The sequence below is a fragment of the Pantherophis guttatus genome, chromosome 6, assembly GCF_059756535.1.
Source record: "Pantherophis guttatus breed Tessera chromosome 6, ASM5975653v1, whole genome shotgun sequence".
Classification (NCBI taxonomy): Eukaryota; Metazoa; Chordata; class Lepidosauria; order Squamata; family Colubridae; genus Pantherophis; species Pantherophis guttatus.
In genome coordinates, this window is record NC_142068.1 from 47,740,206 (window position 1) to 47,758,893 (window position 18,688).

General features: G+C 35.6%; 2 protein-coding genes across 4 annotated transcripts in view; one reads left to right on the top strand and one right to left on the bottom strand.

Annotated features, from left to right (window-relative positions):
• ARL3 (ARF like GTPase 3) overlaps positions 1-9,513 on the bottom strand; it is a 31,942-nt gene extending 22,429 nt beyond the window's left edge. Inside the window, exons 1-2 of one of the 2 annotated variants that reach the window (XM_034439976.2) lie at positions 9,346-9,513; positions 879-1,022 (exon numbers count right to left, since the gene is read on the bottom strand). In XM_034439976.2, the coding sequence (XP_034295867.2) occupies positions 879-1,022; positions 9,346-9,348 (147 nt within the window). In that variant the 5' untranslated portion in view covers positions 9,349-9,513. Of the gene's footprint in view, positions 1-878; positions 1,023-3,736; positions 3,878-9,345 lie in introns of those variants that run through there. The other variant, XM_034439981.3, reaches the window with a different exon arrangement.
• Positions 9,514-9,525: 12 nt separating this feature from the next.
• Positions 9,526-18,688, top strand: part of SFXN2 (sideroflexin 2) — a 34,311-nt gene continuing 25,148 nt past the window's right edge. Inside the window, exons 1-2 of one of the 2 annotated variants that reach the window (XM_034439974.3) lie at positions 9,526-9,721; positions 13,835-13,929. The gene's annotated coding sequence lies outside the window, so the exon portion shown is untranslated. The remainder of the gene's footprint in view (positions 9,722-13,834; positions 13,930-18,688) is intronic. The other variant, XM_087872844.1, reaches the window with a different exon arrangement.

An 18,688-nucleotide genomic window follows, 5' to 3' on the forward strand; every position in this document is an offset into this window, starting at 1 on the left:
TACAATCCAGGCCCAGCATACAAATCATCAGCACCACCTGCTGGCATTTCTGAGATGCTCATAATTGGGTATCATTTGAGACTTCCGCTTGTGCAAAAAAGAAACAAAAAACCGCCTGAGCTATATTACAGTCTATTCTTTTAATGTATATATTATATACAACACATGCACTCTATATCTGGTAACAGTAACATATGAATAGGGGTAGTATTCAACTTACAACCATTTATTTAGTGACCATTTGAAGTTACCACGGCCCTGAAAAAAGTGTCTTTTCATGCCTACAACAGCTGCAGTATCCCCATGGTCATGTGATCAAAATTCAGACCCTTCGCAACAGGTTCATATTTACGATGGTTGCGGTGACTGGGGTCATCTTTTGCAACCTTCTGACCAGCAAAGTCAATGGGGAAACTAGATTCACTTAACCACCGTGTTACTGACTTAACAACCTCAGTAATTCACTTAACAACAGTGGCAAGAAAGGTAATAAAATGTGGCAAAACTCACTTAACTATCTCACTTTGCAACAGACATTTTGAGCTCAATTGTGGTTGTAAGTTGAAGAGTATTGTATATATAGTACCCAACAATGCATCTAGACCAAAGGCTCTTAACACCATTGCTCAAAGGTCAGTTTGTAGCCATTTCAAAATCAGAATTAAAATAAGGGATGCTGTCATAATTTTGTAAAACAAATTGTGCCGCTTGAAAGTGATTCATGACTACTTGTACCATCATACCACTGAAATCTGGAAAGGGAGTTGTATGCACATCCAATGTAAATCTATTTTTGGAACTCTTTGCCAAACATCAAGATATAGTCTTATATTTAATCATGGAATATCTGCCATATCAGTAATACCATCTTTCGTTACCTGGGTTGGAGTGATATGGGTGATATCTTCAGATGCCAGTTGTTTCAAAAGTGTGGTTTTGCCTGCATTATCCAATCCCAGGAGCAGGATCCTAACCTCCTGGTCTGGTGCACTCTTCAATTTACGCAGAATTGATAGTAAGCCCTGCAGTCAAATAGAGAGGAAACTTGCTATTTCAATCATCATCACGAAGACCTATTTTTGGAAAGTACATATGCTATTCCCAATATATACTAAGCACTGCACATTAATGGAGCCTTGGTAGTACAGTGGTTTAAAGCACCCTGTTATTAAGACCAGCTGCCTGCAATTACTGCAGGTTCGAATCTCGCCAGGCTCAAGGTTGACTCAGCCTTCCATCCTTTCTAAGGTAGGTAAATTGAGGACCCAGTTGTGGGGGCTATAAGCTGACTTTGTATAAATATACAAAAGGATGAAGGCTATTGCTTAGCACATTGTAAGCCGCCCTGAGTCTCCAGAGAAGGGCGGCATATAAATCAAATTTAAAAAAAATAAAAATAAAAATAAATTATACAGTCCCCCTAATGGATAAAATTAAAAAGAAATAAAGGAATAAAATCTATTCATCAATATCCTATTTATTATTTTAAAATAAAACAGAGTATTAAGAAAGAACACCAGAAACAAATTTAATATTTAATTATTTATTAAATAAAGGACAAAAAGGAGATTGTTGTATATAGGAAAACCATATACATTTTCTTAATAAAAACAATGCCATATATAACAATCTTGTGCTAAGAAAGTGGAGATTTTGTAAGAGCATTAATATTTGACAAACAAAGGGACTGAGGTGAACAAAGAGAAAACAATTAACATTTTAAAAAGGGTGAAGGTATGAAGAAAGACACTATAAGAGGCTATTTGTATACAGAACCAGAAAACCTGTGACCTGTTAAATCAACCTTTCAGACATATTTCCTTATCATATGCCTCAATGCCTTCAACAACAGAATTTCTAATGTACTGCCTTCACTGGAAAAGATAGGATACATTAAGAGATTTATCTGCCTTGCGAACAGTCCCTGTTGAACTATATAGCAGAGTTAATCAGCAGCACAGGAAAAGGTTCATGATATTTTGTATTATGACATAAACTTTTATGAGCATTTTTATATTATAAAATATTTTATAAAATTTGACAAATTTCAATTCCAGAAGAGTAATGGGTCCTGGATTTTAGACACATTCTGTAAGTTAGTCCTTCTGAGGTACCCTGGTTTAAAAATTCAAACATTGTTGCCGTAGAATGCACTGTTTCTCCCAGTTGAAGGTTAGGTAAATGAGAATTTTAGTAGTGTGGGGTGTGTGTGTGCACATATACAGACAACAGAGGAAAATAATGAAGAGAAATGTATCAATATGTGTAATTTATAAATCATGTGACATTGCTAGAAGTTATATTTTTAAGTAGACTAAATATTTTGGTTTTGCTTGCAATTTGATCCTTTAAAATCAACTGATACCAACAATGGCTAACAATAGAAAAGAGCACGCATTTCAAATATTATAGAACCTTAGACACTAAAAATGAAAATACAAAGAAATGTATAAGTATTTTTAAATGACTTTTTTAATTTGATCTTTTTCATGTATGGCTCTAATCTTTCGTTTGAAGCCTACATAAATTGTAATAGAATGTCAGGCAGCAATAGATCATATCACTCTCATTTATTTCATTCCAATCTGAAAGTTACCTGTACCCACTGAGTTTGAGAAAGAAGCTTTGTTGTACATGTGTAGGTAGACCAATAAACCTATCCTTCAAAAAAAATACTAGACTAGAGACTAGAATCCTGGTTTTGCAGATGCTTTATTCAGCAAGCATCTGCAAAACCAGGATTCTAGTCTCCCTTGCAATCAGACTGCTAGCAAGCATAGAGGAAAGCCCCTCTGCATCCCATGCTCTCAATGAGTAGAAAAACATTCCTAGAATATCAGCTCCAAAGAGTGGCATTAATAGAACTGATGTCAAGAAAAAGAATGGTTTGGGTTGCTTGGTCTCTCAATCAGGGTAGCAATCAATTGGTTTACCTACCCGTAAGAAAAAAGTCCAGAGAAATTGTGGTTACAGTCCTCCTAGCAGCCAACACAACAACTGAACAACATTACAGAATAGGTACTAAACCTGGTGACCAGGTAGAAGAGTGCAGGCCCACTAGTTAATCAGAGCTGTACACAGCATTGATCCTGTCTGTATCATGTCAAACAACCTCTTCTGTGCATTTTACACTATCTGCATGAAAGCCTAGTTTCAGCATAACATGGAAAACCCGCTTTCACGTCAATTTGAAAGCCATCTTCCAAATGCTGTAGCAGTGGGTTCACAGTGACATAGACATGTTATTAACAAGTGGCAAGTAAAACATCTTTGTTCTGGGGCAAAGAAGCCAAGTGGATGGTTTTATGTCACTCCCAACTACTGTCTAACAGTCATTACCTCTCTGAAATTTCATTATCTTTCTCACCTCTCCTTTTACAATTTCTTGTACAATTGTACAAGTAGAATTACTTCCCTTCTAAGAACAGTGTCTACATATTCTGTGCCTTTTAAGGGCTCTATTCCAAGCATTTGATGAAGTGAACAATGAAAGCATGTTTTTTTTTAAAAAACAACAACATATGCTAAGGTGTCAGAATTGCTTTTGCTGCATTCTAGCGAATTCTCTAAAAATTCTGTGAAATAGTTATATTAATGGAATTCAAATTAAAGGAGTAATATCATTGAAGGCAATCTAATAGCTTTACTAATAGCTACTCTATTTGGAAATAAGTATTGTTAAATATTTACGTAGCTGCATCCAAAATAATAAAAATATTTTTTCCTAAATACTAACATAATACATAACAGCACTTTCCATCTCTTTTCAGGACTCTCGGGCTTTTCATTCTTATCCTTGATCTGTTGATTGGTTTCCTAGCTAGCATCAGTGCCAGAACATTAACTGATCCTGCTATTCTTATCCTAAGACTGTGACATCATAATGGAAGGAACTACTAACCACTCTTCTAAGTGGTAAATCTTTTCACTACAATTTCTTAATGAAACATCTTCCAGACTTTACAAAAGCTGTCTGTTCTATGTAGAATTGTGTAGAAAAAGGTTAGCAACAAGATCTAGCTGAGCTGAGGTGTGTCTCTGATTCTGGATTGATCTTTATTTCATTACCTTCTACCATTTTAATTCTGCCACTTGATTTGATCCTGACTTCTTCAATATGGACCCTAGTTTGCTTTGGACTATTATTACACTTCAGCCTTATTGCTTAGCTAAGGCACTATTTAGATTTTAGGAACTTTAAATATATAAGAAGTTCCATTCTCTAACATTTCAAAATCTATTTCAGTCTTTTTTACAGCAGGAATGCAGAGCAGACAAGCAGAAACAAGAAGCTTGAAAACAATTTTGCGGAGCTATGAATGCAAATTAATAATTGAAGTTTATATACATTCAGCTTGGGAAAGGCACTAATGGGGGGGGGGAATCAAACTGAAAGCATATACTGTATATGTTTTCCCCAATAGTCATCACTGCTCAAAAATTTTATTTAGGTTTTAGCTTTTAATTATGATACCCTATTTCACTTATGGCAATTCTGTGCATTTATTTGATCCCATAAGCATCTCAAAATGGTATACAAGGGAAACTCCCTTTGTTCGCATGAAACAATTCTGTGATGTAGATTGTACTGACAAAGAATGACTGCTCAAAGCAACTTAGTAAGTTTCCACAATAAGGTTGGATCTGAATTATAATCTCTCTAACCTAACCCCAAACCTTAGTGAATATACTTCACTGGTTATAAGGAACACAGGGGAAAAAATCCTATATAAATATTAATTTTGGTCACAATTTTAACACAAATAAACCTCTAATATAATTACTCCCATTTAAGTAAATATTAACTGAAAGTGCTAAAACATGTCAGTTGCAAGATCTACAGAAAAAAAAGATTAAAGATTGACCTCTATTTAAACCATTTTCAACACCTATTTAGATTTTGCAGTCCTCCTAAAGAGGAATCTATTTTTTTCTATGATATACTGGTTTTATTGAAATACAGCTCATTTTCTATAGTTATATAGCACTTCACTGCACACTTTAAAATTTATTTCATAGCTGTTATTTTATCTTGACTGGATAATTTTTATCTTTATTTTGCAAGAACCGATGTGGTGTACTAGTTGTAGATGCTGGGTTAAGAGTGAAAAAACCCAGATTAGACATCCCTGAAGTGTAGAAACTAGCTGTATGATCATGTGCTTCACTTGTCCTCTCAGACCAAATTAGCCTCTGTTTGATAAATTTCATGCATTGATAACTGTTGATAAAAACTAGGCAAACAAATGGTACTTTTTAAAAATCTGTTTTGTTTTCAGAAAGGAAATATACAAATTAATTTTTACCTAATTTTTCATAAACTCAATTAGTTTATTTTACTCACAATATAAAAGCCACAAACATATCAAAGGACATTTTTTCTCTGGGACCATTGTACATTTAAATTAAATTAGCAACAGAATAATGTTCAATGTAAGCAAACACTGTTTTTCAGATCCATGGATGTAGGAAGTCAACATTCTCAGTAGCATATAATAAAGCTTCTAGTGACGGGGTATCAATTGCAAAATTCCAGAAAAACTTAAGAAGATAAATTATTTATACAGATAGGTATCAGGGATATTTTTGGTAAGTGGGAGATATTTTTTGAAGGGCATTACTAACACCATTTTGTTAATTTTGAAGATGGTATAACCAAAAACTACCTAATGGGAAAAATCAGTGCGATTTATCCATTTCATAGCATATTTATGTTTGAGGAATACTTTGTAAGAAATATTTATTTTCAAATTATAATCCATGTCAACTAATACAGAAACAGAATCTGATAAGAGTGCAAGAGAAAAAAGTAAAAAATAGAGAATGAATTCTTTTAGGTCAAATATAGCCTTTCTAGCACAATGACCTGTTTTCTTTATGGCTGGCCTACTGGAATGGCCTATTTGATAGGTCAAAGAAGGAAATGATAGCAATATATCCTCTCTAACAGCTTTCAAGTAATTAATATTCAGGGGGACCCATACCAGATCTTGGAAATAGGATATAGCTGGTATTATTTAGAGCCATTATAAGATTTAACAATTAATGACAAGATTAATGACTAATCTTTTATAGTTGACAAGCACCTCATCCTGTGATAACTGCATAGCTTAAAATTATGTGCTATGTGAAGAATTGCTTTCTTTTCTCTAACCTGCTTCAATTATTACTGAAGTTACTTTTCCTGCACTTATTCCAATTGTTCAAAATCCTCTTTTTAAATAATTAGAGCCAGAATTGTACAGAACTCTAAAGGTGGTCACATCACAGATTTGTCTGAAGTATATTATTGATAATTTAATTTTCAGTAATCTTTCGCACTGAATTCAATTTTTGTTATTTGACATACATTTCATGGGTTCTCTAAATTGCAGATAATTTGGTGAAACTGCTTAAAATATGTCAAACTTTTCAAAAAATATCTATTTATTTTTTAAATTTAATTTGAATATCACTATTTGCCTTAGATTTTCAGAGTCCTTTTCTGAAAACGGACTTTCTGAAAAGAAACAAATGATAACTATTCATGATATAAGGAATACATTCAGCTTCTCTGCAAATTTAAGCATATTTTAAATGCCTTATTCCTATCCGTTTCCATAAAATAGATTTAGTATAAGATTCTTTTTCGGTTTACTTCATGGTTTCTTTGCGAAATAACTAAATTTCTGCAAAAAATCTTTCTTAGTATTTAGGCCTCGAGTTTAAGCTTATAAAGCAGGCTTCCTCAGTCTGGTGTCCTCCACATTTGAGATGACAAATTGCAAAAAGTACAAATAAGTTGGAATTGTTGTCCCACTACCTGGGGAAATTATCATCTGGAAACTAGCTCCTGGCACACAATATCCTTTGTGGTAACCTTGTTTCAATTTCTGATGATGATTAATGTAAAATAAAAGGGAACATATTTATTTTCTCTTCACACAGATGTTCCGCTCAGCTTCATATGTACTTACTTATTTTAACACATGGTCACCTCATGCTTGCACAATTTAAATTTTAAAGATCTAAACCAGAGTATCTACTTCTAAACACAGATTCTTTTTTAGTATGAAGTGAATACTATGCTGAATATTAAGTACAAATAATGAACATTAGAAGCTCATAGACATGCTTTAAATGAAGATGGTCCAAAGTTTAATTCCTTGGCATCTTCAAGTAGAGCTGGAAGATCTTCTGGCTGAAATACTGGAGAAACACAAGGTTTATGCAGGTTGAATCTGTAGAAATCAAGCTGAGGGAAGTAAAATGCATGAAGTAGACACCAATTATGCTAAGGCTGGAATGTATAACATCATTAATTTTCACATAGCAGTATAAATGAACAAAGTAAGGATGGCAAAGACTGCTACAGGTTGTAGGAGACTATGAAGGTTTGGGTATTTTCTACCAAGATCATGCATCTATTCTTTAAAGGAAAATCCAAAAAAACTCAAATTATTCTACAAAAAGCTCTAGATATATTGATATTTCATCAGGATTCACTGAAATAAAATCTTAGCGCAAAAAGGAGAAAATTGAATTCTTCAATTATACAAAATATTTTTTATTAAGGAGCTGGACTACTGGCCAGTCAAGTTGTTCTTGCTCAGCTAGTTCTCCCATTTCATCCCAAGAAAATATTGTAAAGAGATTTTTCCCCCCGTTAAATCATATCTGATTCTCAGAGACTGCCTGGATTAAGTCTCTGCAGTTTTCTTGGCAAGGTTTTTCAGAAGTGGTTTGTCATTGACTTCTTCCTAGGGCTGAGAGAAATGGATTGTCCCAAGTCCCCTAGCTGGCTTTGTGCCCAAGGCCAGATTACAACGTACTTTCCTGGTTTCTAATCTGATACCTTGCTTAGATAACCAACATATCCACACTAAATGGAATGTACAGAATATACATATAAGAACTAAAGAAGCTGCTGTTCCAATACTTATTATGTCCTATCCTAATGTCCCTGACTACTATGGAAGAGAGACAGGAGCTTTATTTTAGAGGGACATTAAGGGATAATTTCTCATTCATCCTAAATTACAGAAAACTGATATTTTGGGTTTATGGAATCTAATTTATTTTTTTACCAGATTTCTAAGATCCATAAACCTCTTTGTTTTCTAGGGCATACATTTATGCCCATAGGATTGCTTTTAGTAGCAAAACTGAAAGGAGTTTGATCTTTCCATTCTAATATTCTCTCCCAAATGCCTCTTCTTTATTTCAGCAGCATAATCAGAAATTGCTGCCAAACAATTTTAGCTCACCAAAGACATACTATTAAATACCACCCAGAGTTGCTGAGAGTCAGGCAGCATATAAATTTAATAAATTGCTATTATTAAATATTATTCTAGTGCTCCTCCATTCACAAGCAAAAGAACAGCAGTTACCTTGTATCACATTTGCTCCCTCGCTTTCTCCTCTCCCTGCCCCTCAATTCTATTCAGAATGTGGCAGCAGGATTACATAAAGTGTATAATCCCTCTGCCTATTACTAATTTAGCGTGATAAAAGGAAACCTCTAATCTGATACCTAATGGGCTTTTAAATACATATCATGTTCTGGATGCAGTCTAGTTGGGCAATTTCAAAATTGGCCACCTATGGCATATAATCAAAAGAAAATCTCTGGGTATTAGAATCAGAAAAATATCCCTTTTCTTTGTAACATTAAAAATAACTCTGGAAAGATGCATTTAAACACTATTTTTCAGACACTTTTGCATCTTAAGGGGAAAAAACGACAGGACTCCTGAGCCTTTCCACTTCTAAAATGGGTCAGTTCGTCCCCAAGAGACTCCAGGTTACAAAGGCTAAACTCTTCAGCAGTCACGTGCCTCTACAAGATTAAGAAACTGTCTTTTGAATGGCACCAGTTCAATGCCACAGATAGAAACGATCGCCATATGAACCGGAGCTTCGCAGTAACTCACATAAATGAATAGTGAATCCTGATTTCAGCCTCTTTTAACAGCCCCAAAGAGCTCAGTACAGTAGATAAGCACATGGGATGTACACACGCTAAAACGAGCGAAAAGCCCTATTCCTGGAACACTTTTACCGTTCAACCTCAACCTCCTCTTCCTGGTAGTCATTTTGAACAGTTTCTCCAAACAGAGACACAGGGGACCATTCACGCTCCTCCCCCCCCCCTCGCCCCCCTTTTATTTTATTCAGGCCCATTCAACCACTTCCATCGCTTTGGACCGGCCTCCCCTCGGTACCAAGCACTCCGTTCCCGAGGAACGGTTTTCTTCCACAACCATCGGCACCAGGAATTGGAGTGGGGGGGGGGCAACCATAATTCACCCTCCCCGGCCTCCTCCGTCCCCGGCTTTCTCCCCCTTCCAATCTCACACTCACCATCCTCTACGCGGCTCTCGGTTACCATGGGCAACTGCGGCAGGCGCGTGCGCACTGCATCCCTCTTACGTAGAACGTCCGTCCCGGGTGCTCTCTGGGCGGTCCAAAGCGAAGGAGGGGCTTGACTCCAGAAACACCGCCCACTGGCTTCTTCTTTTAAAAAAAAAAAAAAAAAATCACGTTCCGTTCAGCGCATGCGGCTTAAACGAGGGACCTGCACATTCTTTCTTGGGTGAAGAGTCTTTGGATTGGTTGCGAAGGGCCACGCGTCCCAACTATTAGGGGGCGGAGAGATTAGGGGGCAAAATTAGTGACGACCCATGTGCTTTCAAGGGAAAGGCGTGTGTCTTGCCGAGTGGTGCTTGGCGAGTTACAGGTAGGAGTTTGAACTAGAAAGACTATGCGGAATAAGTGCTTGTCTTTCAACCTGACAAGGAAGGAGGGAATGCAGGGGATGAGAAGGGACCCAAAAGGCTCGCTTCTGGCGTTAGTGGAAAAGTGGCTGTTGAGTTTTCTGATAGTTAGGAATGAAAGAATGGTGGCAGAATGAAGGGGGAATTCAGAGTCCTACTCAGCAGAGAAATATGGTAGTCACCCAAACTCCAGGTTGACTTTCATAAACTTTCTGCTTTTAAGTAAATTAATTGGTAGACCTACAGTTGCCAAAACGATTAACGCCCATCTCGGTGTTGTGTTGGACTGCCGCAACCCATAAGTTGAGGACATAAATTTAGGAAATTACTGTCCGTCACTTAGGTTCAGCGAATATAAAAACTGGAGTGGGAGTGAAGCATAACTGATTTAGGGCTCTAAAGGTAGATTGTTGTAGAAGGAGCCATTTCGAATGGGAAAGATGTAAAATCAAGCCAGGTCTTGAGTGGTAAATGATTCATGCTGGTATTGCTTTGAAGATAAATCTCAGAGTACTGTAATGTGAAGGATTTGAGCACACAAGCAATGGCCTGCCTGCCTGCCTGCCATATATTTCAGCATATCAACCAAGTTGTTCTGGGGTTTTTTTTTTGCCTTCTCCATAATTACCTACATTCTCTGAATACAACAGGTTTATACAGCTGTGATAGCTAATAAATATATATTATGCAGTGGTACATATTAATGTTAAAAGAAATATAGCTTTGCTTATAGCCTGCATTTGTTCCACAAAAATAGCATACATCAGGTCCCCAAATCCTTTTTTGTAGCTCCTTGGTGCTCTCTAAATTGGGTTGTTTTATTGCAGAGGTTTCTGCTAACACTGATGATTATGTAGTTTGGGTAATGAAACCTGTGCAAGAAAACAACCAAGCTCAGAAAGCACCATCTGGATATTTACCAGACTTCTTTAAACTTCAGCACATTATTGTGTTACATGTTCTCAGATTGTGCCCTGAGTTATGAATGTTAAGAACAAAGTAGTAAATGACTTCTTTTTTCTCATCTACTAAAATTTAGTTTCAATGAACTATTCCTCTCAAATGCTTTAAGTGGCATTTGAGTAATGGAGGCTGATCAAACTGATATGCTGGCACAGAATGCCTGATCTTTCAAGAAATTAAATATTTTGCAGCCCAGCAATAATGAAAAGAAGTTGTCCAATTGGCTAAGGATGTATAACTTTGCAAATAGAAATATTAGAAAATTGAAAACAGGAAACCTGAAAAAGCAAAGAATGAGGCAACATAGAATTTTTTTTTAATGGGTTCATAAAAAAGAGAAGATGGGGCAGTGGGCAAAGAAGTATAGAATCAGGGTGCTTGTTCTAAACACTTTGGAGTGAAATATATAGTAGGAAGGACAGACAAAAGTGCAGGTTGGGTGAGATAAAGAACCTACCTTTAACTACTGCAAAAGATTTTTGTTTACTGAGCTCAAAAATTAATGTATTGATTCCTGGGGGTAGTTAGTATAAATGTATTTCTAGTATTGAAATAATGACAGTGGAAAGGCTTTCTTCATCTTGGTGGCCAGAGATGTTCAAGAAGCTAAGGATGACAACTCTGCTTATACTCTCCAGAATGTGGGATTGCTCTTTAAATTGATATTTCCATTAAATTTTCCACCATTACATGAAAATATTTTTGCCTAAGAATTCATGGCCAGCTATGAACTTTATGACAATGTGTGCACATTTAAATTGGTCCTATGATGGCATATCAGCAACACTTCACTCTCTATTTTTCATTCTGTCACATTGTTGGAAGAGTTGGAAGATGCTGTGGTAACACCTCCCAATCATTTAGTAGTTGTTATTCTAAGTAATTAACATCACTCATTCTATATTATTTATTAATTTAATATTTCAGTCATCTTTCATGTTTATGCTCTTTAAAAATATACTCAAAATTATGAACGTGTATGAAATACCATTAGTCCAATGCTGATTGTTTCAAGACACCAAGTTTATTTCTTCTACTGAAAAAATGAATTACAGATAATCCGTGACTTACAACAATTTATTTAGTGACTGTTCACAGTTACAACAGCACTGAAAAAAGTGACTTATGACAATTTTTCACACTTATGACCATTGCAGCATCCCCATGGTCACATGGTTTATATTCAGATGCTTGACAACTGACTCACATTTATGATGATTGCAGTGTCGTGGGGTCATGTCATCAACTTCTGCAAACTTCTGACAAGCAAAGTCAATGGGCAAATCAGATTCACTTAACAACTGTGTTACTAATTTAACAAATGCAATGATTCAGTTAATAAATGTAACAAGAAAAGTCATAAAATGGGACAAAACTCACTTATCAAATTTGCACATAAATTTTGGTCTCAATTGTGGTCATAAGTTGAGGACTATTTGCATTTTGTGTGGTTGTTTTTTTTTAAACCACTTACCAATCTATAGACAAATGTCTCATTCTATGGTATTGGGTTTACCATTAAGTCTCAGTACATCAAGTTTTTCAGATCAGCTTTGCTCTTTATTCTCAGTGTTGGTTTAAGGGTGATGACACAAAATATTATTTTGCAAGGATGAAGCTGATTGGTTTTTGCAATATACAGGGCTAGCTATTATGCAGCTACTCCAGCAGAGCTAACTTAAAATTTGGTAGGGGAGGGAACCTCAAGAGAACCTGTTACTTGACCAAATCCTGGTCTTTGCTTTGGACAAGATGAGGAGAGGGGCTGTTTCTCCATCTTTTTTTCCCCACTTTTCTTCCTGTCTTGTTAAAAACAATGCAATTATGAAGGAAAATTGCTGCAGGTGTTAGTTGGGGACATGTTTTACTGGCAGTTTGAATCATCAGGGAATTTTGGCTCAACTTAAGACCACCCTGAACATTGAAAAAAGAATGGAAGATTTCTCAGCAGCATTAAAATATTACCCCAGAGAACATTCTAAGTGAACATGTCAGTATACCAGGAAGAATCAAATCAATGATCTTTTCAGTATGGTTAATCTCATTCGATTTCAAGGTTGACTCAGCCTTCCATCCTTCCGAGCTGGGTGAAATGAGGACTCAAATTGTTGGCAATATGCTGACTCTGTAAACCGCTTAGAGAGAGCTGTAAAGTGGTATATAAGTCTAAGTACTATTGCTATTTCAAATCACTATGAAAAATGCTATAGAAGTTGTAGAATAGTTAAGGTTTCAGGGAAAGAAACCGGTATATGAATAACTCCATATGTGACCAGATACAAACTGGTTTCACATTTTATCTTAAATGTAATGAGTCGTTTTTTATCCACCTCCCTTTTGGCAGCCTATTTAGGAACAGTTGAAAGGGACCACAAGTGTTAGAAGTCAAATATTTTTTTTAAATGACCAAACAAGAGTAGGGTGATACATGGAGTTATTCAGTGCTCCGGATTTGATTCAGAAGAAATCCTCAAGAATGCATGAGAGATCCTGCTTGTGACTCATTAAAGCAGATGGATCTGTTTCTATGGTTGTGCAATTGCAGATTTAATGAATTGCCAAATTTCCTTCCATCTGAAATACCTCTTCCTAATCAGATCCAAAACATCATACTACCAATGCCTAATATTTAAATGAGACTGAAGTATAGTAGTGTATTACATCTAGGGAGTAAATATATTCCCACTCAGTTGTAATGGTGACTGTGGTTTTTCTGTTGCAGAATGAAACCTGTTTTCTTTGACTTTCGCTTGTAATGACGTATATATGTCATCGAATCCATTGCTAAGTCCAGGCAAATCTTTCAGGAAAATTGCTTATATGTTTATGCTACTTAATGTATGTTTTATTTCTTAAATAAATATGATAATTTCTTTCTGAGATATTGTTCCTGGCATGGAAAGGAAGAATACTTTAATTGTCAGAAACTATTGGTATTTTACATGCTTACATCTACAAATAGAAGGACTTAGTTGCTCTTCAGTTCAAACCTGCGTGATAAATTATTTCTATAGCCAAAGGGGGTAAAGTTATACATTGTGTCATGTAAGATTCATTGATCAAATTCCAAGAAGGAATTTATGTGTTTAAGCAGATTTTGTGTGTTTTTTCAGATCCCTCAAAACATCTTGATCCTGGTCATAGATTAACCACCATTGCTGACAATCTACCTTTAACTGACTAGAATTCCTCTTTGGCACTTAACCAGGTACTGTACATATTCTCAGGCACCATCTTCCAGTTTACCAGTTGGATTCAAAATAATATACAGGACATAAAAACATAATTGCTGTGTTCTTATAACATACTGTGCCTAAATCAAATTATGGTTTAAGTTCCACACAACACTGAGCCATAAACTATCTAATTGCCATTTAGCCTTACGTAATGTGTTGAGCAAACCTAGTCAATATAAATATTGTAAGTTCACATTTGTAGGAATTATTGGATTTGGAGAAGGATTTGCTCAGCCCCATAAATAGGAGATCCACAGTTGGTGATGCAAACCATATAGCTTTTAGTATTTTAGTTCTCAGTTCCATGTACAAAATTGGATATCAATCTATGTATAGTATTCAAATATGGGATTGCAGTGAGGAGATACTTTCTGTTTTGTGATATTCCAATTTATTTTACAGATTTAAATATGATATAATTAAATAATCAGTGCTTCCTTTCTGCTCTCAGTGTCTAGCCCCTCTTTCTATCAGTTTTCAGTCCTGTGGGCAAAGTCCTTTATATTTATGTTGATTTCTGGAGTTCTGTACCTGTAGTTTTAGTTATCTACTTAAGAGAGTGTGCTGTCCATTAACAAAAGGAGTTGAATATTTACTTAGCAGTCAAGGGCATTTAGTTCTGTTTTTCCCTAGTCTTTTGAGATCTAATTATTTTGTAACAAAAAGCTAACCTGTACACTTGCTGAGTAAGATAACTCGATTTAAACTGCCTGTTAAAAGTTTTGCACATTTTTACTATGAATATTTAAAAATCTTACATATATTCTGGTTGAAGAAGGGAGTGTTTTTATCCTGATTCTCAACAGAATGACTCACTAAAGAACTCAGAACTTTCACATAACTATAGTATAATCTATTGTGAGTATTAGGAAAAATTCAGAATATTTTTTTAAAATGTAAGCTACATTTTGTTTTAAGTGAAATTTTTGCTTTTTCACCACAGTAAAATGAACTTTGGTTTACAAATCTTTCCCACATTCTTGACATTGCAGCTGCTCTTGATATTCTTCTTCCAACCATGTCAAAAACAAAATCAGCATGTTCTGCCCTATCTTCTTTTTTTGTGTTTTCTTGATTACATGGAGTAATTTGTGGTTAAGATGTTGAATTAGAGTAAAATATGACCTTATTTTTCATCTGAGCATAGCACTCTAAATCCTTTTATTACCTGTTATCATAACTGCTTTGTATGGCAAGTCTGTTATTCCCATATATTAGCTTGTTCCAACTTGGTCTCTTCTTGACAAGCAACAAATTGTGCACCCAAGGGTGGTGTTGATCCAATGTAGCCAGGGTGGGGGTGAGGGGACCAGACTGAGTAAAGTGTTGTACACAATAAAATAAAACTAAATTTTGTCAAAGTTCATTCAAGTGTTCGTAAGAGAATAAAAGCAGAACAAAAACTATTCATTTTATCGGTTTATTCATCTGTGCTTCAAAGGTGGAAATAAACAATATAAAGAGTTCTATTGTCTCAAATTGCTTTGTGAATTTAATAGAAAAACATCTAATAAAGCTTTCAGTGGTGACTTTTCACACATAATAGTTTAGAATGTGTGAACTATTAAATGGTATCCCACGTTAGCAACTATTTTAACTAAAATTCCAGGTTTATATAAAATGTGCCAGTAAATCAATGAAATAAGAATTTTCTCATGGCTGTAATTCAGGAGTGTTAGGAAAAAGTGCTTATGTAATTCTAAACAGAATGATTTTATTTCTTTATATACAGCATTTGTGATGAACAGCCAGAAATTTTCCAATGTATGTAAGGAGTATAGGTCTATATACATACAATAAAGAAACATCTTTTTTATTTGAACATGACTCCTAGTATCTTCATGGACTTGTCCCCAGACTTCAATCACAACAATTGAAATGATTTGCCATTGCTTCTACCCCGAGCAGACTTTTTTCCCCCTTCCCGTGTACTGTGGTTTAAGCCCTGATAGCTTCCCACAGAATGTCTCCCTCACAAATTGCAACATTCTCTGCTTATTTGTGAACCCTGCCTTTGTGATTTATAAACTGTGGTTTAGCAAGATAAGTTACATAGTGCTTCTTTCACAGCCCAGTAAGCTTGTTGCTGCAGACAATTTTTAAATAATTTTGGTAGTCTTGAATGCCTTTGCCTTGAGAAAAGCTTAAACATTTTGCATGTTGGTTTTTACTATTAAAAATTAGTCTCGAGACGTTCCAATGTTTTAAGAACTCTCTTGCATCAGTATTTTAATTATTTTTAGCTTGCCTTTTCTTTAAAACAAACAAAAAAGATATGGTTGAAACATCATAAGCAACCCCCCCCCCAATCTATCTATCTCAGGGGTGTCAAACTCGCGGTGTCACATTGTTGTCACGTGACGTATCGTGACTTTTTTTTCTTCGCTAAACCAGGGGTGGGTGTGACGCATCCGGCCCGCGGGCCATGAGTTTGACATACCTGATCTATCCCTTTCTCTGTTAAAAGATCTTTGTCTTCATCCTGGTTATGACAAAATAGAGGTGAGTTTTCTTAGAATTAAACCTTTCGAATTGTGCAGATGCAAAATTGTGAAACACTTCTTTTTTATATAATCAGTTGTTTCCAATAATGGCATATTTGGGGGATGCACATATAGAACTGGAATATTATACCTCTAGCAATTAAAAGAAATGGTGTTAGATATTAGTTTCAGCAATGCTTCGTCTTTAAAACAGCTCTACAGTCCAAAGGTGCACTACCCCGACTATAGAAACATTATTTAAATAGCACTGGAGGTATTTACCTCCATTTATTGAATATATATTGCTTAGCACATTGTAAGCCGCCCTGAGTCTCCGGAGAAGGGCGGCATATAAATAATAATAATTATTATTATTCAGATTCGATCTTCCCCATTATTTGAGATCATTTAGAGGAAAAACCATAAGAATAGAATATAAACAAAAACTAAAAACCCAGTAAAAGACAATAAGTAATATGTTTCAATGCATTACATTAAAAAGCTTTTTAAATTGAAGAAATGGCAATAATTATTAAAATGTTGGCAGAACAGTATAGTTTTTACCTATCATCCACACTGAGGGAGCCAGCCTGGTCTATCTAGGAAAAAAGTTCCTAAACTCAAGCCACCTTCTGCAAAAGCCTAGGCCACAAATAACATGCATCGGTATCTGCTTTTGGCAAAATGTGTTTTGTGAATCCACATTACAGGCAAAACAACCACCCTGATGCTTGTTCAGCAAACAGTACTTTCAAAAGTCCAGGTTTTGGAAATTTTAAATATAATTATAACTGAAAGGTCCTGCCCCTAAAATCATAAATCTCTAGGACAGAGGTCTTCAAACTTGGCAGCTTTAAGGCTTGTGGACTTCAACTCCCAGAATTAGCTTGCTGGAGAATTCTGGGAATTGAAGTCCACAAGTCTTAAAGCTGCCAAGTTTGGGGACCCCTGCTCTAGGATATGGGACATAAAAGCTGATCTTCACTTCATAATGCAGGCTCTGGCAGATTTATATGAATAGTTTTCAAGATAACTTGGTCCAAGATATATAGGTATGAGTAAGCAACTTGGAGAAATTTGGAAATAAATTGGAATTCAGTGAAGTTATTTCAGGACTCATTTTGACATGCATACCAGGTGCTGCTTGCATTAGTTGTTTCTAAATATTTTTCAGGTCCAGGCAATATCCAGCACGTTACAGTAATTTAGAGGAAGGCATGGGTCATTGTAGGATATTAGTCCAGGTAGATTAGGGAAAAGGGGAGACTATATCTGTACCTAAAACTTTAAGCATTATTGCCATTGTCCAAATCTACATAGCAATTTGGAGCTCAAAGAAAACATTCTTAGTTTGCTGCATCAGTTCTTAGAATTTTTAAGATTTCAGAGAATGGATGTGGGATGCATTACTGAATGTTTGCTGAGGACACCAATCAGTAAATATTTATGGTCTTTTTTAACACTGCACTAATTTTGAGGCTGACTGTTGACTATATTTTAAGAGAATGTACATGCAGCATTTCTTAGGAATATGTAACAATTATTTTAGCAGTTTCCATTTGTACTAAGTACCCATTATGGAAAAAACAGGCCAATAAAAATCTGCTTTGAGTGGATAGTATTTTTGAATGACTGAACATACACCCTGTGATCCAGTTAATACCAAAGTTCATTGCTTGAACAAACATCATATAAGCTAGTAATTGGCTTTTCCACATAATTTCCAACCCTTTCAGTAGCTTTATCAATTACAATATTTCAAATGTCCATGAAATTGAGGTGTTTCTATGAATTATCCATCTTTGGCCATGATTTGATCATGGCTTATCTATCAAGCTTATACCTGATGGGATCCTGTTATTTGGTGCAAAAAAAAAAAAAAAAAAGCTGCTTTGGATTTTCTAGAATCTTTGTGTCCACCATATTGAAACTAAACTCCTAGGTAATTATTTTTTATTTTATTGCTTTTTAAATTAGTGACAAAAATAAAAAAAAACTCACAAAAATAACGATACATACCATATTTTTCGGACATACTTTTTTGTCTCCCAAAAGGGGATGAAAATGTCTCTCCATGTTATAGACTGAATATTACTGAAGTCCCTCCCACCCCCAACAGTTTTTGTTTTGCCTCCACACGCCCCATTTTCGTGCCTTTTGGGGTCTTTTTCAGGCCCATTTTCTGCCCATTTTCGGGGCTTTTTTCAGCCCGTTTTTGAGGGTTTTTTAGTCCATTTTCAAGGCTTTT